This window comes from Neofelis nebulosa, chromosome X (genome assembly GCF_028018385.1).
Source record: "Neofelis nebulosa isolate mNeoNeb1 chromosome X, mNeoNeb1.pri, whole genome shotgun sequence".
In the NCBI taxonomy this organism is placed as follows: Eukaryota; Metazoa; Chordata; class Mammalia; order Carnivora; family Felidae; genus Neofelis; species Neofelis nebulosa.
The window spans coordinates 19,716,430-19,741,559 of NC_080800.1; the positions used below are offsets into that span (position 1 = coordinate 19,716,430).

At 43.7% G+C, this 25,130-nt stretch overlaps 1 protein-coding gene across 1 annotated transcript in view; it reads left to right on the top strand.

Annotated features, from left to right (window-relative positions):
* The window catches only part of PTCHD1 (patched domain containing 1), a 53,008-nt gene extending 28,307 nt beyond the window's left edge, over positions 1-24,701 (top strand). The window contains exons 2-3 of the mRNA XM_058713495.1: positions 8,272-8,932; positions 20,472-24,701. Of these exons, the coding sequence (XP_058569478.1) occupies positions 8,272-8,932; positions 20,472-22,126 (2,316 nt within the window). The 3' untranslated portion in view covers positions 22,127-24,701. The remainder of the gene's footprint in view (positions 1-8,271; positions 8,933-20,471) is intronic.
* The last annotated feature ends 429 nt before the right edge of the window (positions 24,702-25,130 follow it).

The window sequence follows — 25,130 nt, forward strand, 5'->3', positions numbered from 1 at the left end:
ATCATGCCCACGGTATCTGCAGTCTTGTTTGTGGATATGTGAGAACTTTCCTAGCCCAGAACCGTTGTCTTTTTCCTAAAAGCCTGTCCCAGTACCACCAAACTGTACATTGGAAAGCAAATAAAACTCTCTGGTACTCCAACAAGGGAGGTGCGGGGTCTGTCAGGGCTCGTGGAAAGGAAGAGAGGCTAACGGGGGAAAGAACAGACCCTCACTGAAGGTCGATTAGGTGAACTACAAAAAATTGCCAATACCGAACCACTTTGTTACCTACAGAAATGGCAATTTCATATGGTTTAATGCAACAGTAAATGCCAGGGAAGACACCTTTTATATCTTTCCACACTTGATCCTCATAATGACACTATGAGGCCAGAGTGATCCCCATTTTACAGATAACGAAACTGAATTAAATGCTGAAGTCATCGTTTTAGTTTGGGTTCCTCCACAAGTTGGCCCAGAGTCAAAGACACAATACGAATAGTATGTTTGGAAGACAATCCCAGCAAGCACTGGTAAGAGAATGGCAATATGCAACACGGAAGGGAAGCAGTAAGTTACAGGGACCTTGTCAAGCTAGTTACCCTCTGGGCCACTGGAGCCTAATCCTGCTGGGGAACTCTGGGAAACAGGAAGGAACACGTGCTGCAGAGTCATCCCACCTTGGGGACAAGGGAGCTAGGGTATTTAGTCACAGGTCCAGGCTGCTTGGGACTAAGATAGCACATTAGTGCCCCAGTATTTCCACATCAGGCTGGAAGTAGGACCAGTGGGTAATGAAGTCATGAGACGAGAGGGCCAGGGTCCAGCTGTGTTTGCTATGGTCCCATAGGTAGAACTAGCAGAGGCCGGATTTGAACTTATGGCATTCTGACCTCATAACTCATGTCCTTCCCACTAAAGCACAAGATATTGTCGAAACCCAGGAAAGATCAGGGGCACCAGAACTATCAGGAATCAACTCTAGGGCTACATCTGGATAGCTGTGGGACATGTGCCAGAAGAAATACCACTCCATGCTTCCCTGCTGTGTAATAACTGCAGTCACATTTGTGGATCCCTCTAGAGTTTACAAAATGCTCGCACTCCATCACTTCACTTGGCCCTCCTCTTGCCCATGAGGCAGACTAAAATCCATTCACTCACAAGATTATTATATTTTCATAAGTTTACTCTATAACTATTGAGCAAATGTGGTAGGAATTGTTCTAGGTGGTGGAGATGTGGAAGTAGACCAAATAGACAAACACACCAGCATGGTAGAACTCCTACTCCAGTGGGGGCAGCAGAATAAAGAAACAAAAAGAGATGCATAACACAATGTCGTGTCACAGTCAGTGCCATGAAAAACTTTAAATGAGAAAAACTGACGGAGATAGCGAGGGATGCTGATGTTTCCAATTGGGGGTGGGGTCAGGGAAGACGATTACATCTGGGCAGGGAAGGGAAGGAAGCAAAGCTATCTGGAGGAAGGACATTCCTAGCAGAACTAAGAGAAAGATGAGCCATGTGACTAGGGCATGGTGAGAGAGGAGTTCCGAGATATCAGCAAGGACAATTTGCCATCTTGTTGGCTATAGTCAGGACTTAAGTGTTGGCTCTCAGTGCCATGGGGAACCACTGAGGGATTTAGAGCAGGGAAGTGGCATGATATATGTTCTAAAAGGCTCATTTTTTACTTATCTCTAACTCATGTGGTCAGCAAGACCCGACACCAGAATTTCAGTGGAAGTCTTGTGACTCCTGATCCAGTGCTCTTCCCACTCAGGTTCACGGTCATTTTCCAGACCTGGAAGTCCTTGGTACCATGTTTTTCCTATCCCTTGAAGAGTTATTTGTAGCCTCCTGGCCAAATATTAAAACTGCTGTTGCATATTCCTCAGGCATCTGGCTCTCTGGGACTTCTCTTTGCCTCTTGGCCAATCAGCTTTGACATTCTCCCATTTCTGAGAGCATCCTGTCCTCTTACCAGATATCCAGCAAAACTCGTGACCCACAAAGTGGCTCACCCAAAGCTTAAGCCTGACCATGAAAGTCAAGTGAGGACAATGGGATTCAAAGATAACCACTCTAATCATAGAGTTTAACATAACAGGTTTCCAGGGGTCTTCATGGTATCAAGGGATTTTTCTAAATTAAGACCAAATGAAAATTCCCCCAGGCTATGGAAACAGAGATTACTGGATCTCATTGTCTTTCTCCTCCAGACCAATATGGAATCTGGCAAAAGGTGCAAGGAGATATTGTAGTTGCCCTTTCCTTCATCATTACAATTTTTTGTTTCTAAAATCTCAGATTTATTTGCTTCAAATCGAAAGCTGCATTGCTTTTTCAGCCAAGGCTGCAAAGACAAACAGCCTGTTTTGGGAATTACAATGTGGGGCTTTCTTGCCTGCTTTTTAGTGTCAACATCTGCAATGAGAGCATTTACCCCCTGGTAAGGCAAGGAGAAGAACCGACACATCCCACTCTCCAGGACCTCCGGTGACACTACAGTATTGACAGAAGTCACCATTTGTCTTTTGTCACTGGAGCAGGTCAGCCTGACACCAGGCGCACATGTATAGAAGAAGCGTGTAGACAGATAGTCACTTGTTTGGCTACATCCACAGCTTAAATTTGGCGTCCTCCAAACATGTAATGTTTCAAAGGCAGAATGATATTTCTGTTCACTTATTAAGGGATGACTAACTTGCTTTTGGCTGCACTACAAATGAATCACGGTAACAATCCCCAACTTGCGACTTGTGGTGTTCTGATGTAATGCATTTCTATTAAAAGAAGAGGAAAGAGAGTGGGTGAGAGTGAGATCATGCAAAGACAGAACATAACACCAAGGGAGCTAGCGTAATTGATGAACTGCCGAGACCAGGTCTGTCCACTTCAAGGTGTTTTCCTGTGTCCTGGGTGGGGATCCCTTGCCAATCAGTTCCTACCCATTTACAGTTGCACAATATAGACCCAGATTACGACCTGGAATTTGGAGGGATTCAATGAAGAAAACATATCATTTGGGGTTGAAAACCAGATATTCCTTGAAAGCATTTTTAAAGCAGTTTTGATTTAGTGTCACTTTGTAGATAATTATTTGGGAGCAAATGATAGAAGTTAGAAAAGCAAACAGACAACCTCACCTTTTAAGGTGTTTTAATGGGGGTGCCTGGCTGGCTGGCTCAGTTTGTAGGGCATGCAACTCTTGATCTTGGGGTTGTAAGTTCAAGCCCCATGTTGGGTATAGAGATCACTTTAAAATAAATCTTTAAAAAGGTTTTAATGAATGCAGCTCCTTTGTGAGTGGCAGAAGGAGGGTGTGGGAAGGCGAGACAAGGAATGGAAGGCAGCTAATAAAGGTGGGTCATCAGACAGACTCCCCCTGGGGAGCTGGAGGACCCTCACCTCCTCCACATCTCCCCTCACAGGCAAGGTTGCCAAAGACAGCTTGAGGCCCCTCCCAGAGCCTGTTAATTGCCTGGCCTGGCTGAGTGGCTTTCAGGCCCTTTTCAACAAAAAACAAATACAAAAAGACCTGAAAGGTATCCTAAAAGATCCTGTGAACCCACAGGTATTTTTCCTGTGTTAATCACCATTCGGGAGCGGACACTTCCTTCCTCCCAGATCCCTTCTGTACTCTCTACAAGGTGCCCCTGCTGTCTTCTGAGCAAGATCTGAGTGTGCCAAGGAGAGGCAGAGAGGAAATTAGACTCTGGCCTGTCGTGACCGGCAGCCCACACTGGCTTTGTCCCAGGCTCTGGCAGAAGGGGATTATAAGAGCCAGTGCCTCCCCAGAACGGGAAATCACTCAGAGAAGGGAGTCTTTTTTTTTTTTTTTTTTTCAGTAAACCTATTTTCCCTACCCTGTGGTTTTCTTTCTGGGTTTCATCTACTATCAGATCTGTCATTGACCTAAAAAGGACTTCAATGTGTTAGAAAAGCATGCTACAAGCAGCTATAATAAATCTCAAATTGATATTTATGAAGTTAACTTTCTCTCACCCAGAATCTGATCGCATAGTATGTGGATGTCACTCATCTTAGAATTATGTCGTGTTAGAACCAAAAGGGTCTGTCTGTAAAGATTAGCTAAACCAACCTCCTGTTTTTTACTGATAAATCTGAGACCTGAAAAAGTGACATTCTGAGGGTCTCTGACACTCCTACGTAAGCAGCAGAAGCCAGACTTGAAGCCAAAACTTCTTTTGGCTGGGTTCCATTGTGTCCCACAGCCTTTCTTCTTGGTAAGCCTGTCTTTGAAAAGTTTTATTCGGCAACTACAGAGTCTGGATGGAGGATAAGAAAAGGCAGTAGGCTCAAGACCCATCCTCTTTGCTGCCTGTTAGTATCGCCACCTAATGCTGCCATCTACAGATGAGGTTTGGCCCTTGGGATTATTTCTGATCTCTCTTAGTGGACCCCAGATCTCCAACTACGGCCAGCCCACAGCTCTGTTACAGCGATGGCCCTTCCTCAAACCCTCTTCATCCTTGTGCAAACCGGTCTGTGCTGGGCTAGGGCCACACGTCCCGCTGCACCCAAGATCCTACCTCCACCCTTTACTCACTGGGTCCGCTTAGGTGAGCTACTGACATTCTTTAGGCCTCAACTGCTCCAGCTAGAAAATGAAGGTAATCATTTAATCATTTCCATAGGGTCTTGTACTGAATAAATTTTTTAAACCGTAAAGAAAGAACTTAGCAGACCAGTTACTATTACTGTTATCATTCTTCACCTGAAGGGTGATGAGAGCAGAGAAGCTAACAGCTTAAGTGGCATGTTCAGAGCCTGGGAATCAATCTCGATTTAACATTCAGTTCTGGCCTCTTTGGCAGCAAACACAGAACAGAAAATATTGTTATCAAGATTGACATTGGATTGGGCCTTACCAGTACAAAGTGCTTGGCACTGGCTCCTGTTAGAATATTGCCTTTGTTTTGAATGTTGTTATCTCTTCTGTGATTTTCCATGTGTGAGTGTGAGTGCACTAAACTCAGGGAAATTATCCTCTTGTTGACAACACGGTAGACTTGATGAGTACTTATTGAATGTGTGTTGAGTGAATAATCTAGAATCTATACATAGGTATGGAAACATGGATTATGTGTTGATTCACACGACAGACTCCGACTATATTAAGGGTCAAGACTATGACTTTGTGTCATTTCCCCCTGCTTTTTTCTGAAGATCTCTTACCTAGCTCAATAATAAGCCTGTGTAGCTTGAGGTTGTCCATTTTGCGGACTGAAGTGTCTCGGTCACCATTTCACTATTGTGCTCTGATGTTTTCCTGGCTTTCTTTACCCCTTCCAGACCCAAGAGAAGAGATTAATTTAAGGGCAAAGATAAAATCACTATAAACTAACCTGTCATCAGTTTCACCTTCCTTTTCCAGTGCAGAAACTAAAAGTAAGTATAAAGAAAAAAAAAAGAGCATAGCTTCAATCCCTGGCTTCCTTTTTCTCCTGTGAATATATCAAAGAACACCTACTAATGTCTCTACTGTCCTGAGTGGGGCTTCTTTAGGAAAGTAACATCCTATACAGGTTGATATCCGGGTAGCATGTGGACAGGCAAGAGTAGACAGTGCGTGTACTTGATATGCTTTCACAACAACCAAAAAGCAGAACTGAGAAGTTTCAGAAGTCACAGAAGGGAGTCTCAGTTCTTCCCCATGCCTCCATCATCCTCTCCCCTCTGATCCCACAGTAGAATCCCACAGACTCCTCCTGCCAGGTGGGTGGCCTCAGCCAACACCCCCTCTCGGGATGCTTTGTCACTCAGCATCTCCCTGCCACTCAGAAGGAAGAGTGACACATGTTCCACCCACCTTTCCATTGGAAATTCAAAGCAGCTGCGTCTCACAGCAGCTCACGTACTGAGAACTTAGAAACCTTCCTTCTTCACCTTCACGAAAGTCTCCCTGCCCAAGTCTCCATCCTGCGATCTGCTGGGACAGGACTTAACACAGTGGCTGCTTTCTTCGGTCTGTCATCCCAGGGGTCATGGCAGTAGATCTGCAGATCTGGCAGATCTCTAAATAGTTTTTACAATGCCCCACCCATCAGGGCATGGTCGCCTTAGAGAATGGATGGAAAATATCCCCTTGCTGTAATTGGGTTCAACCCTGTGGCTTAACACCATCTTATTTGGCAATCTTTTTCTCTTGACATATTTAGTAATCACTCTAAGGGAGATTTATTAGACTGCTCATAGGAACAAACAATGCACTAAATATTACACATATGCATGCTTTCAATACCACTCCTTTTCTAGCCTATTCTGGATCTTTCCGCAAAGTCTGTCTTTTAACAGTTATCAAAACTCTCTCTTGTCTTTAAATTCCTCTTGGTTCTTCCCTCCCCAAAATGACTTTATTGTTGGGATTTTTTGTAGCTGGAAGTTCTTTTAATCAAAATTCACCGGGCCATGCTTAGAGAAAGAAGAATGGATAAAAAAGACACACTCACAGTTGAAAATCATTGACGACATTTTGCTCCTCATTAATCTCCAAGCATCAAAACAAAAAGCTAGAGTTTTATGAAAATAATCTCTTAGGTATCTCTGGGAGATTGTGTGTGTGTGTGTGTGTGTGTGTGTGTGAAGGAAAGAACTCAAAATGTTTCAGCCAAATGTCGTACTATGAAGTGTTTCCCAACCTGAGGGGTGGCGCCCACGAGGAGATGTTGGGGAGGGTACACTGAGAATTAGGGTTAACAACTCATGCTCTGTGCTAACTAAAAGACTGACAGCTGGTGCCCCTCCGACATTTTCAAAGAGCATAATAAATATCCCACACACCCTGGCACATGCACAGCAGAATGTCTTCACAAATAATCCATCTAGAGCAGATTCAAGAGAAAATATATCAGGGTCATGGAGATGCTCAGGTTATGAGTTATAATGGCACAGTCACAGTGTGGTGACTGGATGTTAAACTTTATTCCCTTTACATACGAAATGTTTTTCTTTATCCATTAGATACACAGAGGCTATCTCTGCTCTAGAGAGAGCGCGCTCAGTTTTAGGCACAGGTCTACCTCGCCTACCTAGCACCCCACTACGTGTCCACCACCGGCCTCATGTTGCAGACCGGGCACATTTCACAGAGAACAGGCCTTGGACCGTAGAGTACACATACTCCTACCTATGTGAACTTGAGCACTTGTGATTTTTTAGGGCTGGGGCAGTGAAAGCACAAATGTGGCCATTAGTTGTGAGCAAGTACCTTGATTCAACTGCCGGCATTGTTAACCTAGAAGTGTGTGGCAAGGCACTGGGAGCACGGGTTCTGGAGCCAGACAGCCCGGGAGAGCCCAGCTTTCTCTCATACTAGGCGCGTGACCTCGGGCAAGGAACTGTGTCTCGGTTTCCTCATCTGTAAAATGAGGCTAGGACTTGTAGCGACTTCATAGTTTCCTGTAAGGGTTAAATGAGTTCATCTGTACAAAGGCCCTGGTACTGTGCCACGTAGAGGAGGAGCTGTTCAATGAGTGCTCGTATTCCCAGCGTCCACTTCGATCACAGGTGTAGAGGGCGTGACGTGGCCACTGTGACTTGGGGTGAGGTGTGCTGACTAAATCCCACTGTGCTCCTTTAGCACGACTGCCACGTGTCCCAGCCAGTGTCTTGCAGTTACGTCTCCCTTCCCATGTAAGCACGCAGGGAATGCCAGAGGATATGAAGTCCCTCGAGGTGAACCTCTTATCTTTGAAGGCACTCAGGGACTAAGTTGGAGGGGAAATCATTTGGCTGCCCTACCAATCGGCAGCAAGGGAGGGGCCCACGGCAGACCTCTGCACCTGAAGCTGCGCCTCAGTTCACACCATACCTTCCATCTTCAAGACGGTGGACGTACGTGAGACTTTCAGGCATTATAGACCAACTGAGTCACAAATAACAGAACGTGTGGAAAGAATGCTGGTGCAGTAGCCCAGCACATCTCAAACTGTACCTTTATCAGAATCCTCTGGAGAACTTGTGAAAACCCAGATTCCCAGGCCCCACCCCCAAGATTCTGATCTCCCAGGTGTGAGGTGGAGCCTGGCAGTTTTCACGTCTGGTAAGTTCCCAGGTTGTGCTGCTGCCGCTGGTGGTTTTGAATCCTTACTATGTATCTCTAACGCAAGGTTATACCATTTAATGTGAACTCTTTAGCTTAGAGATGACATGAGAAACTCCCCCACCCCACACAGACATACTTGACTCCACAGAGCCAATGCCATGCATGAATGTCTCGTTCTGGGTAATAAACACTGACTTTCATTTTTTCCCCCATAGTTGCATGCTGCTGTGACCAGGATCCAGGTTCCAAGGCCTGGTTTTAATTACACGTTCGCCCACATATGTATCCTGAATAATGATAAGACTTGCATCGTGGATGACATAGTGCATGTTCTGGAGGAGCTAAAGAATGCTCGGGCCACCAACCGGACCAATTTTGCTATCACATACCCAATCACTCACTTAAAGGACGGGAGGGCGGTGTACAACGGACATCAGCTTGGAGGCGTCACTGTGCACAGCAAGGACCGGGTCAAGTCCGCAGAGGCCGTCCAGCTCACCTACTACCTGCAGTCAATCAACAGTCTCAACGACATGGTGGCTGAGAGGTGGGAGTCCAGCTTCTGCGACACTGTCCGACTATTCCAGAAATCCAACAGCAAAGTCAAAATGTACCCTTACACGTCCTCCTCACTGAGGGAAGATTTCCAGAAGACCAGCCGTGTATCAGAACGTTACCTGGTCACCAGCCTGATCCTGGTGGTCACTATGGCCATCCTGTGCTGTTCTATGCAGGACTGCGTCCGCAGCAAACCCTGGCTAGGCCTGCTCGGGCTGGTGACTATAACCCTGGCCACTCTCACCGCGGCCGGGATCATCAATCTTACCGGTGGGAAATACAATTCCACCTTCCTGGGAGTCCCTTTCGTCATGCTAGGTAATTACTGCCCTTCATTTTTTTCTTTCCTCCTGCTGTGTGGTGGTGAGTACGCTCCTGAAAGGCAAGGAGTAGCCATGTGACAACTTTGTTTCATTTATAGGGTCTTGCTTTTGCCCAAATGTCCCGGGACCAATTCTGTAATGCACTGGCCATTGGCAAGGGGAAACCTTATTTGGTAAATGTGCCAGAAGTCCAAAGTCCCAGGTCCTAGCCCTAGTTCTCCATTAAGTAGCTGTGTGGCATTTAGCAGATACTAATCTTCTCTGGTGCCCCAGTGTCTGAGGTGGGGCCTCCCCCGAAGCAGAGCCTGAGACAAGGATTTAGATATAAGTAGCTTACTTGGGAAGTGAGCCCAGGAAGCCCCAGGAAGGAAAGAGGACATGAGCCAGGGAAGGAAGACCATTCAGGCTAATGGGCAGGTTACTTCTTTAGGCACCTGTGGCTCAATCCCACTGGGGACCTTTGGGAGACTTAACAGAACACACCTCAGAGAGGTCCTCCTTGAGGGCTGAGGAAGCTGCCAGCTGGGCTACATACCCAGAAACCCTGTGTCTGATTCACTGAGGGCTCTCCCCGAGAAAGACAGAGCACATTCCTGCAGCTGGAAAAATCCCTCAGGTGAATGGTATTTGTAGTAAGAAGCCTTGAGTGAGCTCAGGAATAGGGAATAGAAGGGCATGTGGGTTGGGCACTGACAGTGTCTGAAACCCTCAGTTTCTCCACCTTATGAATGGAGTGGATGTGAACATCATGCAAGGGGATATGATAAACGTGCAAGAACTTTGAAAGCAACAAGGGAGACCTAAGTAAGAAGGGTCTTTTTTTCTACTCTTGCTATAAACTCAGGAGAATGTCTGAAAATGGCGGCGTGAGAATCCCAGCATATTCTCTCTTGGGGCCTGTAAGAACTTCCTGATAGAGGTAATGGTCGAAACAAAGCCACAGTGGTTATAATATCACATCAGTTGCTCTGTTCATCTGGTACTGAAGATGGCTGATGGCAGGGTTCTTGTGGGCCAAGGGTTCCAATGGTTAACTTCCCCCTTTTCTGTGGCAACTTCTCATCCATTCCTTTAGCACAAGAAAGTGTCATTTGAATCAGATACTGACATGACACATGAAGTGGCATTTTTCACTGAATGAGAAAGAACTCTGCTTGAGTCCATTAGAATGCCTAACGCCCTGTGTGGGGGTGGCAGAAGGAAAGGGAAGAACTTACTTGGGACGTTTCAGCTGCATTAAGGTTAAATGACAAGGGGGGTGGCGGGGCTGCGAGGTCGTGGAATAACGTGAAGCCCTGGGGGCTCTGAGGCCTGTGGGAAGTCAGGCCTGGGCAGTCAAAACAGAAATGGTAGCTCCTGGGAAAGAGGGAGCTGCAGAGACCGAGCGAGCTGCAAAACTACCAGGTTGAAAGCCACAGAGAAGGAGGCTGCTGCACTTCCTCCTGAATTCAGTCTGTTAAAGAGGCAGCATAACTTGCCTCCTTAACCCCGAGTCAGTGAGCACAGATGCTGGGATCCATGGCGGTTTCATGAAGACAGTGTGAGTGGTTCTCAGCTTCCACGAAGGCCTGAGTCGAGGTTTCTTGAAATTAAGATGTTTTGCTCATAATTAGGCCCATGCTTGGATTTTAGTTTTTTAGCTTTTCATTTTTAAAAATGCAGTGTTTTGTGTTTTGATTGTTTTTGCGGGAGGAAGAAGAACAGAAATAAGAAAAGAGTGGGGAACTGAAGGAAGACGGTGGGTTTTTAAGGTAAAGACAAAAGGATGTCCGAGCTAGAAAGAGGACTATTGGGCTTGGTTTTATGGCACTCCAAGCTGTGACCAGTGAGCCCAGAGGATGACACAGTCAGTATTTAAAACTTCCTAAAAACTGACTGTGTTAAGTAAATTAAAATTTCAATATTTAGAGCTTCTTAAAATTAATTTTTAAGTAAAATAACATAGCAATAGGAGTGCCTGGGTGGCTCAGTTGGTTAAGCGTCTGACTCTTGATTTGGGCTCAGGTCATGATGTCACCGTTTGTGAGTTCGAGCCCCATGTCATGCTCTGCGCTGACAGCACGGAGCCTGCTTGGGATCCTCTCTCTCCCCCTCTCTCTACCCCTCCCCGCTCACACTGGCTCACTTGCTTTTGCTGTCTCTCTCAACATAAATAGACATTTATTTAATAACAGTCAAAACTCCATAAAATCAATTTCACCACGTGAAATGAAACTGAATATTCCACACTTCTAATACATTTTATTAAGTAAAAGAAATTACGATATTTAAGATTTCTTAAAACTAATTTCGGTACTTCCTAAAGAAGTTTTAAATATCGTAAGTAAAAGTCGGCACAAAAAGGAATACACCAGCTAGTCCTGGCGCAGGGAAGGATGTCAGAGATGGAAAGGTGCTGTGAGCCGAGAAGTGGCTTTTGAAAACAAATCCAGCAATCGTAGTGCCACAACTCCACAGAGACTGAGTATCAGCGAACTGTACGGCAGAGTTCAAGTCCCAGGAGTCTGGCATTTGCGATGAAAGAGACCAAACGCTGCAGGTACCCAATACTCCCTTGTTTGCAATTTGTGAGGAATGATACATGCATTGATTTGACGGCGGTTTCCCCTGCTGACAATCAGTATGCAACCTTTCTGTACATTTTCAGCCCAAAGACATCTCACATTACTGAGTCACAACATTAAAGGAAGCTATGCATTTTAGTAGCTAAGGCCCATTTGCAATAAATACTTTGCACCATGTAATGGGTGCTTCATATGCCCATAAAGCCAACAGTGCCTGGATTTAGGACGGTTACCCTTCTGTATTGCACAGATAAACTGTTTATTCTCAGAATTTGATTGTAAAATGAAATACAGGCAAGGGCATGTTCGTAAATGTCGCGTTTAGGGCCAGTGTTTAATTCTGGATTTTTGACGACCAGTCCTAAAATGCCAATAAATATTTCAAACGACCAAGGAGAAATACAGTGCTAAGGGGTTTGCACTAGGAGTCAATAAACTGTCCAGTTTTAAAAATCTGCCTGTCTATACCATAAAATGGCTATGCTTAAACTAAGATTCAAGCAAAACTTCTTGATTTTCTGTTGTATACATACAGTGTCAAAAATTTAAAACTATATGGCCTCATTTAAAAGGAAAAGTATCTTATACAAAGTCTCTAATATACAGACATTTCCTTGGCAACAACAGGTCTATAATGCGATAAACATTATATTTAAAATTCAGCAAACTAAACATTCTCAGTGTGATGCCGGTCACATAAGGCCAGATCCAGCCAAATGCCAAAATGGCAGAAGATTTAGAATGGAAAATTTTGAGACCACGTGTGTCAAGCAGTATTAACCTGACAAAATTCCAGAATAGGAAAGAATTTGGATAAACTCTGAGAGTTCACCATAATGGGATGTGACTGTGTGATTCTAGCCAAGCCGATACGTGACATCTCTGGCAATAAGAATATATCCTACACAGATGAATCATTTTGGCAATGATGTAAGCATAGATACATCATGATTTAGAATGTTTTTAATCAGTGTCATGCATATTAGACAATCCCACTTCTGCCAAAACCCTTGTCCATATGAGTCACATCAGTATATTTAGAGCTGAAATCCTTAACGGTCTACAGCATTATAAATGCCCATTGACATTTTTTGGTTACTATAAACTTGGAAAAGAGTTTATTTCATCCCTACCCCTTCTGCATAAAGTAATATCCTTTCTTTGCAAACTATATTAATGCCAGGTACTGAGGTACTTGAACTGCCATTTGTAAACATGTGACACTCATCATTTTAATCCGTTATAGAACTTCCTTTAAAGGATGAGAATTTACACCATTGTCCTACAGTTGGCTACGGTTTAAGAAACGGGCATAGATTTTGTGCATGCAAGCTCTCCTTACAGGCTTACTAGCTCCACGGCTTTCTTGGCCAGATGCAAATCAGGAAGGGAACGGAATGCTGGAGAATCTTTGGGATTTTGAGACAGTCAAATGCCACATCCAGGGTGCCCTCTTCCTTCTGACTTATCAAGCCAAGCCACTCGAATTCGAGGATGGGAAAGGAAGAAAGGATGTAATTAAGTGCTAGGAGGAGAATAATAGCAGAGATGTTTGGTTCCTTTCAGGTATATTCTAAGATTATCTGTATTTAGTAGAAACCAGAAGATCAGGTTCAATTCTCTAAGAATACGTTCTCATTTGATGCTAACTGGAATATGATGCAGTATTGCAGTACATGGAGCTCAGGACTATAAAGAGGTGAAAGTTCTTGGACAGGAAATTTAGTTCAGAGAAATGAGAACTCCTAATTATTTTTTCTCTGAACTCAAGCAAACCTGAAAGGTTTTGCTTTCCTACTGCGTATTCTGATATAGTTCCTTTTTTTTTTTTTTAAGTAATCTCTGTACCCAAGGTGGGGTTCAAAACTTATGTCACATGCTTTACTGACTAAGCCAGCCAGGTGCCCCATTCTGGTATATTTCTAAAGTCATGAGACAACGTGGGGGGACATCAGCCAAATAATAATAAAGCTCAAACCAAATGAAATTGCGACAATCAACTATTTTTTACCTCAAAATTGGTACCAATAAACAACCATTTTGGAACTCCAAAGCAATAACTTCTCATGGTTCAACCTAACACATTATTGTAGAAGTCCATTATTTCCAACAATATGACAGTCTACATGATGGAGTAGAATGCTGTGGAAATACTCTGCTTGGATATAAATCACTGGTTTCTAGGGCAAAAATTTCTAGGGGGAAAAACCTGGTTTATAATGGTTTAATTTTTCCCAGTTTTGTTTACATCTGATTAAGAGAGTAATTCCATACAATATTTTTGAAGATTTTTTCCCTGAGTATCTTTTTATAATGTATGATGGGTCATTTGGGGACTAATTTACAAGGAGATTGTGTAATCTAGTTTTGTGGGTAGTTTTCACCCTTTTATTATGCTTCACCAATCGTAGTACGGTAAGGGGTGGGTGAGGAGAAATAGGTTTGAGGATATGGAACAAAACATGCTTTATTGTTCTCTTCTTAACCATAAAGGAGGACGAGAACAGGACTGAGGGGGCAGGTGCAGGGAGGCATAGTATCCTGTCAGAGCTCAGTAAGGCAGAGGAGTATGATGACACTTCCTCTTTGACCCAAGCCTGCTGGTATACTCTGACAGGTCTGACCCCTAGTCTAAGGAATGGGGGAATGGCAGATTCTACAAAGGTCAGGCAGCAGGAGGCAACATCAGGACACTGAGCTGGTAAAAATGGACTATGAAGAAAAACACTTAGTTTACTGTTGCATTGGAACCAGCATCTCAGAAAGTCACTACTGAGGCCAGGTAGTACTGACCACATGGGTCTACAGAGCTCACAATCCAAGCAGATTCACAGTCATTGTCGAGGAAACCCTGCATTTCCCCTAGGCTACTTCAGCAACCAAGAACCAAAATGTAGACAGAACATAAGAGAGGGATTCTAGCCTCTTTTCTGCACTGATGGTATAGGAGCACTAGCATTTCTCTTCCTCATCAGTACCATAAATTTCAAATCAGCCTACTGATACACACATACACATCGTGTGTGTGTGTGTGTGTGTGTGTGCGTGTGTGTGCATGCGCATAATCTGGGTGCATAACATATATATCACATTGGGTATATTCTGTGTACTATGATATATTATGCAATCAGTTCATGTGCATATATATGTATTTCATGTGTTTATAACATTATATAGTACATATTGTTTGAATATTTGAATATAAATGTACTATATATTTCCCTATATATTACACAGTATATATTCACACATTTTATAAATACATAAAACACGTTTGAACAGGATATGACATATATGCATATATTTATATATTACATATGTCTTCTATATGAAAAGATATTACACAATTACCATAGCATATATAGTGGGCCCCATTTATACACACTGATTTTATATAGTGCATGCACATACACACACACACCCACACACACACACACACAGTATCTAAATACCTTTCTTTCAACAAGAAAGAGCTATTAGCATATTCCTTTCTTGGACTCTTATTTGCAGCCCTCTAATGAAGCAAAAAGCATTTTGCAGATTAAAATCCAATGCTGTGATTAGACCCGCCACACTGTGACGAGACTCTGGTAGAAAGCATGACATATGTGCATTTGCCCTGATGTGTGCCTCTGTCTTAACTTAAGCAGAGTACATCTTCCTTTACTCTCACTCTTAACTGTGACACAAAACAGGCTGTGATAAACCAAACAATTCAGCACAGAAAGTAAATGTTTATAACTGGCAAAGTGTAAATGTAACCCAATTAATGAACTTCTCCCTGAAAATAGATGTTACTTAACCCAGACATACATACACTTTAAATTTCTTCTCAAAGAAACAAAAATCATGAATTTATGTGGATGTCACTGAAAGAAAAGCATTTTATAAACATGAGCTACTTAGTGAACCTCGTCTAAGAATAAAATATGTTTTAAGCAGATTTTACTCATGCATTCATTATACTCTGGATTTTCTAGAAGAATGCAGTACTTTTATTTCCACATATGAAATTTGGCAATGCCCAGGCATGCTATAAATGGCTTCATTGTCTCCTGATATTAAATGTTTTCACACTGAAACTAAAAGATTATCCATTAGCAAGCCATCCCATTTCACCTCCTCATCTTCTCAGCTATACCTTGTTTCTGGGAACCCCCATGAGGAAATCCTGCTAGTATGGAGGGATGAAGACGTGAGCCATGCCCAAAGACATCAGCCTCTGTGCTGTGCGTGTGCCGGGGAAGGCATGAGAATCTGGGCCTAAAGAAAATCTGCCTTACAGAATTCAGATGTACAAAATAAATCAATTTGCTTGTGATTATTCATTGACAAAAAATTAATAAACAAACCACCCAGACTGCCTCCGATAGCAAAACCATGAAATACATTAAAAATAGGATTCATTGTATGAACAGCTCTCCAGAAGCACATCTACTGGATAGTTAGGTTAACTCTCAACTATTCATTGGTGGATTCCTACGTTAGTGGATTATAAACAACCCTGAAGGCTTTGGTCAGGCCCCAGAAAAGAGTCCGGGTGAAGGTGAGATTTAATCTGTGAGTTCCTGAGACTCCCTGCAAGAGACTGCAGGATTAGCCAGGTGAGGGTTTTCCACCATTAGTGCTATATATATCATTTGTACTGCTTTTTCTCGTCATTGGCCCCAAAGCCTAAAAGTCAAGTGCACATAAAGATATAAAATCACTTGGAAAAGAAGAAAAATTATTAGCCTAAATCCTCTAGTATTTGATTTTACTAGATGACAGTTCCAAAGCCTACTGCTAATAAAATATACATTGCACTCCTGGTACAAACTGTATCTGAACACTGGTGAAGAGCTCGGCTGTCCTCATCTCAGGACTTGGCTAAAAGCCCCCGTTGCGTCAAGGCCTTCACTCGTGAATAATGAGAACTTGGGCCTGGATGTATATCTTGACACATACTGATAGGCATGGAACTACACGGATATGCAATATACCAAAATAGAAACAAATACCTTGCGTGTGCTTTTGAAAAAGTGAATACTTTAAAAGCTTCTTTATCTTAACAATTTGACAGAATCAGTATGTGGTGTTTACCCGTGCCCTTTGGCAACTCTTCTGCCTTAAATACCGTGCCTGTAAGAGAGGGAATGCCCTGGGATACTGGTCGGTTCCTGGCGCACTCACCATCATACAGTCTTTACTTCCAGGTCTTGGGCTGTCGACCTGCCGTGGTGATGTCATGCCCGGGCTCCTATTACCACCATAGGGCCTCTGGTCACCAAAGGCCGAGTCTGTTTGGAACTTCATGTTTAGGTGGCTCCCTGTGTGAGTCCTGCCACCCGGGAGTGCTCATGAACAGGCGTGGAACGCCGGAGATGGATAATGGCCCCTTGCCGAAATGACATAGGCCCCTTGGTCAGATTGAACACAGAGGCTTGTAGACTTCCGACTTCATACGGAAAATGTAAAAACTAGAGTGCAAAGAAGACAGCAATATTTTTGCTTTTGAAGCACCTTTCAAAAATAGGGGAAATGACAGCCAAACCTCGAAAAGCATCTTCAGTCCACACGCACTGTTTGCCTGCCTCTGTAAGATCCGGCCTCAGAGTCCTGCTTGCTAGACCCCAGCCCCAGAGTGAGGAGAGTGGTGGATGATGGTGAGGCTAAAGAAGGGAGGCACATGCTGAGAGAGGAGAGTGAAGAGGAACAGAACCCACCAGAATCTTTCTTCCCTGCCTTTCCTTGAATTCCACTGGCCTGTTTCTGAAGTAGCGACAAAAGATATGGCCAGGGCTGGCTGTGAAGGAAGAACTGAAGGATTCGATCTCTGTCAAAGCCACCCACCTACAATTTCCTCTTCACTGCCTCCCCATCTCCAGCCTCTGTCCTACCCCTCAGACCTAAGGCAAACTGCTTCAGGAGACCACTGTCCGAGAGGGGTTTGCATTTCTAAGAACACCCTTGAAGGCCCAAACCAAAGGGAATGTGGCTATAATTATGGACAGAGCAGGCATTCTGAGGAGTTAGGGAAGCAGGCAATGTATTCCCCATATCAAGGGCTCCTGGAATAGGACTCCCCTGGAGTCCAGGCCAGAAAACAAGAGACCCCACAGTTCAGCTTTCCTTTAGGGTAACAGACTGACCTCTTCAACAGAACTACCCAGCTGTGAATCGGGTCTAGTGCCAGCTGCACGCTCCACGCTGTCACTCCCTGGGAAGCGCCTAGAGCCATGTGGGCACCCATCCTTCTCTTGACTGACTGCGCTTCAGGAAGGGGGCCCAGTTATGGCGTCAGCACTTGTCCCTGAAATCCAGAGAGCTCTTCGAAGACACTGTACAACTCCAATTTGGAATTTGGGAAAACATGCATCCACCAGAGAGGTGTGGCTTGAGAAACGAGAATCTGCCTTATCAGGAATGATGGTGGGGGGCTTTGGAAGCAAGACCAACAAGGACTAGCAACAAATTCTGAGTGACCAGGTAGAAAAGATTCTTTGTCAGGGCCTCTTCTTCTTGCCTCTGTGAGTGTCTGCATGCACACCCCTGTCACAAGAGGAATGAAGGAAAGACATAGTTTCCAAAAGCCCCTAAGAATAAAATTAAAATTCTCTCTGGAGCTGCCCCCAAAACCAAGAACCTATGCAAAGAGAGTCAGGACTCAATAAAAATGATCAAACCATAGAAGGACAAGGCATTTAAAATCCAACAACAGAACTCAGGAGACAAGCTAACAGCCTCTTTCTGCCTTTCCTTGAGTTTATTTTCATTCTGGACCCTCGAGCCTCACTCTCTTCACCTAATAGCTCAGTTCATTCCAATTCCTTTCCTCAGTTAGCCTCTAAGATTACTCAACAGCATGGTAAGAAATGGAATCTTATGGTATTTTCCAACAAGAGTTAGGGTCAGATAATGTCCAATAACATCACATCAACCTAAAAAAAAAAAAAAACAGCAACAACAAAGGACTGCAGAACAGATTTCACTTAAATTCTACTATATGACTAATTCTAATCTTGCTCTATGCTTCCTTATATTCTTCCCATATTTAATGACTCAGGACTAAAGCCCTGTTTTAAAACATTTTTCTTGTTTCTAGCAAGTAAATACTACAAAAAAAATTGTCATTTGCCATTTTCAGTGAAACTCCAAAGTGTGTCTTACCCATGAAAACTTAGTCTACATGGCCCCGGGTGAGACGGTCAGCACTGTTTCCCCAGGCCACAGATGCCTCGGAGGTATTAATCCTTTTTACTCTCATTGTCCTAGAATGGCTTACTTTTAATTGAAGGTCGGTCAGTCCTCTCTGAGAACAGTGTGGAAACAAGACTTAATAAATATTTTTCCCTCCTGAGACTAGACGTTAGCTTTCTGAAACATAATTAGCGGGACGCCAGTCAAAGAGTGCATGTTTTACCGTACGTCTGGGGAGTTTCGGTGCCTCCAATTTAATAGGGGCCACGGTGCTAGTTATCAAATTGACAGTCTCGACCTGACCTCTAAAAGGGGCTGTAGGATGATGCCTAGTAAATTAAGATAAATGCCAAATCCTTCGGAGGAAACGGGCCTACGTCACGACTATGAAATGGGTATTCGGGTTTGAGACCAAGCAAGACTTCACAGTAAGGATATAAACACGGGCCTGAGCACGAAAGAAGATGTTCACCCAGTTATTGTGCACACAAGATAACAGTGACTCTCTTCACTCAGCATTACACTTGGCCAGAGATTTTAAATTCCTTTTTAAAAACAAGACTATCGCACCACCAAGTAAAAATTTTATTATCCTCAATAATGGGATTGAATATGCCAAGGCAAAGAAGCAGAAAATTAGATCTGCTGTTCCCAGTGCCGAGATAGGGGTTACTGAAAGCCACAACAGGTCACTTTTGCTGGGCTTTCTGATGTTGTAGTGGCCTAGAAACCCAGGGAGAGCCATCGGCGCAAGTGTCCGCCTCCAGACAGGAGAGGTGGGAGAAGTCAAGCTAGATCAAGCCTCAAGCAGTAGAATGGAGTCAAAACACGAGCACTTACCGTGCCTCTGCTACTCCAGTGTTACTGGAATACTAACCAACGAGGCAGAGGCACTGAGTAGTTAGGGAAAGAGGTGACGGATCAGCCTCTCTCCCTCAGAGGCCATTGCCACATAGTGCAGAGAAGCCAGCACAGTTACCCCCTACTTGATATGTCATCTATGAACAAGTAAAATTGGTCAAACAGGTCCCCGAAGACAAAATGCAAGCCCTACACCTACAAGCTGAATTTTAATTTTGATCAACTGCAGGGAGAGTTCATGTGAATCGTGTTCCATCTTCCGTCTTTCCTACTCACTCCAACTCGTTCCTACTTATTGTGCTTCCCTGTGTGTCTCAGATTTATTGCTTCCTGAACTGATGCTTGGGGGGAAAAGGGAGGCTGTGGTTTAGGTTCCCGTCAAAGCTCAAATTAAACACAGTGCCTCTTTCTCCCTAAAGCCCTCCACCTGGCCAAACTCAAATGAGGTGATGAGACATTCAGAAACCTCTGCCCACTCGCTGCCTTCCTCCATGCTAACCTCCAGCCAGACTTGTGGGGATGACAAGCCAAGTGATGAGTGGCCAAGAGCCCTCTCTGGAGTGTTGCACCAACCAAGGGGAAACAAAAACTCTGCAAGCTGCACCAACAACCCTAAACTAGCACTGTGTATAGTCCCCAAGAGACAGGTGCAAGTCTACTCGGCTTTCTGTGGGCAAAAGTCCACCCAGCATTCTTCAGGCAGAAGGGAGCATGAAGGTCTTGGCTCCTGTCTCTCCCCTTTCACTAGCCATTCACATTTAAGATTCACCAAAACACAGGTCTCGCTTCGACAGGAGAAATTAGTGGCATTTACCTGTCACCACCAGGGCTGGTTAGATTTCCCGTGACCCCATAAGCAAGTTGGTTCCCCTCTTGAAAGATGGTGGCAGTCTCTGCAACTTTTGATTTGGTCTTTTTCTGTCCCCTCAGGTCATGGATTATATGGGACTTTTGAAATGTTATCCTCCTGGAGGAAAACTAGAGAAGACCAACATGTTAAAGAGAGAACTGCAGCAGTCTATGCAGACTCCATGCTCTCCTTTTCTCTCACCACTGCCATGTACCTGGTCACCTTTGGCATAGGGGCCAGCCCTTTCACGAACATTGAGGCAGCCAGGATTTTCTGCTGCAATTCCTGTATCGCAATCTTCTTCAACTACCTCTATGTACTCTCGTTTTATGGTTCCAGCCTGGTATTCACTGGCTACATAGAAAACAATTACCAGCATAGTATCTTCTGTAGAAAAGTCCCAAAGCCCGAGGCATTGCAGGAGAAGCCGGCATGGTACAGGTTTCTCCTGACAGCCAGATTCAGCGAGGATACAACTGACGGCGAGGAAGCGAACACTTACGAGAGTCACCTATTGGTATGTTTCCTCAAACGCTATTACTGTGACTGGATAACCAACACCTATGTCAAGCCTTTTGTAGTTCTCTTTTACCTTATTTATATTTCCTTTGCCTTAATGGGCTATCTGCAGGTCAGTGAAGGGTCAGACCTTAGTAACATCGTAGCAACCGCGACGCAAACCATTGAGTACACTACTGCCCAGCAAAAGTACTTTAGTAACTACAGTCCGGTGATTGGGTTTTACATATATGAGTCCATAGAGTACTGGAACACTAGCGTCCAAGAAGATGTGCTAGAATACACCAAGGGGTTTGTGCGGATATCCTGGTTTGAGAGCTATTTAAATTACCTTCGGAAACTCAATGTGTCCACTGGCTTGCCTAAGAAAAATTTCACAGACATGTTGAGAAATTCCTTCCTGAAAGCTCCCCAATTTTCACATTTTCAAGAGGACATCATCTTCTCTAAAAAGTACAATGATGAGGTTGATGTAGTGGCCTCCAGAATGTTTTTGGTGGCCAAGACCATGGAAACTAACAGAGAAGAACTCTACGATCTCCTGGAGACCCTCAGGAGACTTTCTGTCACCTCCAAGGTGAAGTTCATTGTCTTCAACCCGTCCTTCGTGTATATGGATCGATATGCCTCCTCTCTGGGAGCCCCCCTGCACAACTCCTGCATCAGTGCTTTGTTCCTGCTCTTCTTCTCGGCATTCCTGGTGGCAGATTCTCTGATTAACGTCTGGCTCACTCTCACGGTTGTGTCCGTGGAGTTTGGAGTTATAGGTTTCATGACTTTATGGAAAGTAGAACTGGACTGCATTTCTGTGCTATGCTTAATTTATGGAATTAACTACACAATTGACAACTGTGCTCCACTGTTATCCACATTCGTTCTGGGCAAGGATTTCACAAGAACTAAATGGGTAAAAAACGCCCTGGAAGTGCATGGGGTAGCTATTTTACAGAGTTACCTCTGCTATCTTGTTGGTCTGATTCCTCTCGCAGCTGTGCCTTCAAATCTGACCTGTACACTGTTCAGGTGCTTGTTTTTAATAGCATTTGTCACCTTCTTTCACTGCTTTGCCATTTTACCTGTGATACTGACTTTCCTGCCACCCTCGAAGAAAAAAAGGAAAGAGAAGAAAAACCCTGAAAACCGGGAGGAAATTGAATGTGTGGAAATGGTGGATATTGACAGTACCCGAGTGGTTGACCAAATTACAACAGTGTGATAGAGTCTCTGCTTGTTATATTTTCACCCTAGGTCTTATCGAGAGCAAAGAGATTATGTTACTGAAACAAATTCAAAGTTGTTCTTTCTTTTTTAAGTATAAGAAACAGACATTGCCAAAGTAAAGGACAAGGGGGGAAATGGGCATTGCACATTTTCAGTCTTTAACACAAAAGGACTGTTACCAGAAAGAATGTACACACACACACACACACACACACACACACACACACACACGGAGACAGTCTTAAACTAAAATCAAATAGAAGAAAGCTTATTAGCAAGCAGAATCCTATTTTATTCACACTGCAGATGTTGCTGGTATTGTGACAAAAACCTACTGATTGAAAGGTCAGCTGCCAAGGCAGAAATAGCTTTAAGCATTGTTCACACAATAAAGCTTCCAGAACTTCTGCAGAGCAGTAGCTCCAGGCAGGGTCTGTGGTTTGAGGTCTTAGCTGTCTCATCTAGCTCCGCAGCACCACAAGGAGATGCTTTCAAAAGTTCTGGCCAGCAGAAACAAGCCAGAACTTTGGAAGTGACACACAGTAGAGTGGCCATCACCCATGGAGTGAAATTGAGTGATGTCTAAATTCACCCAGGTGAGGCAGTTTTGTTTTGTAGAATGAATTGATCATATCCCCCCATCAGTATACTTTCAACGTTTGTATGATTTGGTTAATACACCTTTAAACCAATGACAGCTCCAGCATCGCGGAGTTGGGGCGATTCTATTTTGGAATATCTTGTCGCTTGTCACCAAATGGATCTGCTTTATTAGTTACAGCTCTTGGCAGGAGGCTCTGAGTACCCAAAACGACAGAGCCAAACCCAAATACCTGGCATGATGGAGAAGCAGGAGTCTACTTGAACCCAGAGACAGCGTCTCCATTTTAACAAAACAATATGGCCAGCTGGTACAGCTGTTTGCAGTTTGACCCTACATGCAGTTTTTGCGTGGATGCCCAGAAACAACATCTGCCTACGCACAGCTGAGGAAGGAGAAATGAACACTGACATGGTTGTTTGCCATAGCTTTCAACTAGTAGAGCCGGTCTGCCTTCACGATGAGACCGGCTGCTCAAAGACACAGAGGAGAAAAGAAAGTTCTTTGGTGAGTGTAATCCCGAAATGAAGAAAATTTTCAGAAGTGCAGGCAGGGAGATGAAGGACTGAAGGGGAGACAGATGGAAATGACCGGAAGATGTAATCACCGATACTAGCGTATCACTGGTGACAGTCAAACGTTCCTGCTAAGCCGGCTGCACTTTCATCTCCCTGGTTCCCTCCCCCTGCCCCCGCACACACATACCTTTGCTGGTGTCCCTCTAATGCATTGCACGGCCCTTCTGTACATTAATGAGCCTAGTTTATACTGTTTATACTGTTGATTGCCATATCCACAGGCTCTAAAAAGAAACAGCTTGATTGGAAGAGGCTGTGTATGCTGTCCCAGACCCCTGCATTTCTTTATGTCTATAAAAATGAAGCTAACTCCTGGTCACATTTGAGGCAAACGTCTACAGTATTTTTCCCTTTTAGAGACGTAGCTTATTTAGACATCTATAGTGGTAAGCATTTCCCAAAAGCACCTTTGCTCTCTGGACCTTAGCGGATGTACCGTGCAACTTCCCCATCCTCCACAGAGGAGGAAACCAAGACCTAGGAGGAAAAAGCGACTCAGCCAGGGTCACACCACTAGAGGGTTTCCATCATTTTAGCATGCCTAAGACGGGGCAGGCCACTTTTAGATTTTCCCTTAAGAGGGCTATTACTCCCTTCAAGGTACATTTCCAAGGAAAGAACATAGGACTTTACTGGCCACAAGGCAGACTTTTTTTTTTTTTTTTTTTTGTAATGTCTGGGTAATGTTTGGGATTTAGCTTTGCCATTGTCTTTCCAAACAGCAAAAATGCCCAAATGATTCAGATGTAACTGCACCAAGTGCAAACCTGTGCTTTCTATTTCATGTACTGTTGTTCACAGAGTTCAAAATACACGTGCAGGGGGTCGTAGCTAGTGCATTACGCACTTGTGCAGTCTCTCCTGCAGACACACTAAGTGATCATACCAACGTGTTATGCACTCAACTAGAAGATAATGAGCTTTAATCTGAGGACAAGTATAAGTCCTCAAAAAAGGGCAAGTTCGCATAATAGATCTGCGATCAATTCTCTCTCCAAGGGGCCTGCAACTACGCTATTATTTATAAAACACAGATGAAGAGGAGATTGGTTTTATTCTTGAGTCATATGTTGCTAAATCATTTTCTGAACAGTGTGTTCTAAATCAGCCATTGATTTAGTGTCGGCCACGTGGAGTACCTCGGGTGAAAGCTACTCCACAAAACTGATAAAACACACACGCCAATTAAACAGATTTTGTTGAGAATTTCATCATTCAATTTGGTCAACCAGAATGACTTGCTGTGGAACTTTGTTTTATGACAGATGGTAGTTTTCCAACTTGATTGAGTCTCTGTATACCTTGGAATATTGTATTTTTAAATGAAGGGCATTTTCAACCTTGTCAACTTCCCTTTTCAGCACTTGAAATCAAGGCTTATGGAATTCTGACTGTGGAATGATTTTTTTTTTTTACTAGGGGACTCTGCATGTCAAGATTTATTATTTATTGTTACATCATTATTTATTTGTTAATGATTATTGCTCTGACAGCATTGGTTTAGCCCCACCATGGAGAAGCCACTTTAGAAGCAACTCAGAATCACATCCCCATAAAATTTAAGTCTTTATTTGGTGAAGTTTTACTTTTGCAATTGCTATAAAGAGGGAGGGAAGAATCCTGGAAAACACTTGCACAAGTTTCATTTTTCAATTAATTCCAATCAAGACGTTAATTTTCACTTTACCAAAGAAACTTTTTTGGTTGGTTTTCAGTTGGTGTTCGTTTACCAAAGAAAAATATTCCATTCATCAAAAATATGTCTCCTGGTCAACTAAAAAACTGTGATATTTGGGCGTTCTTGGCCAGTTGTAAGGAAA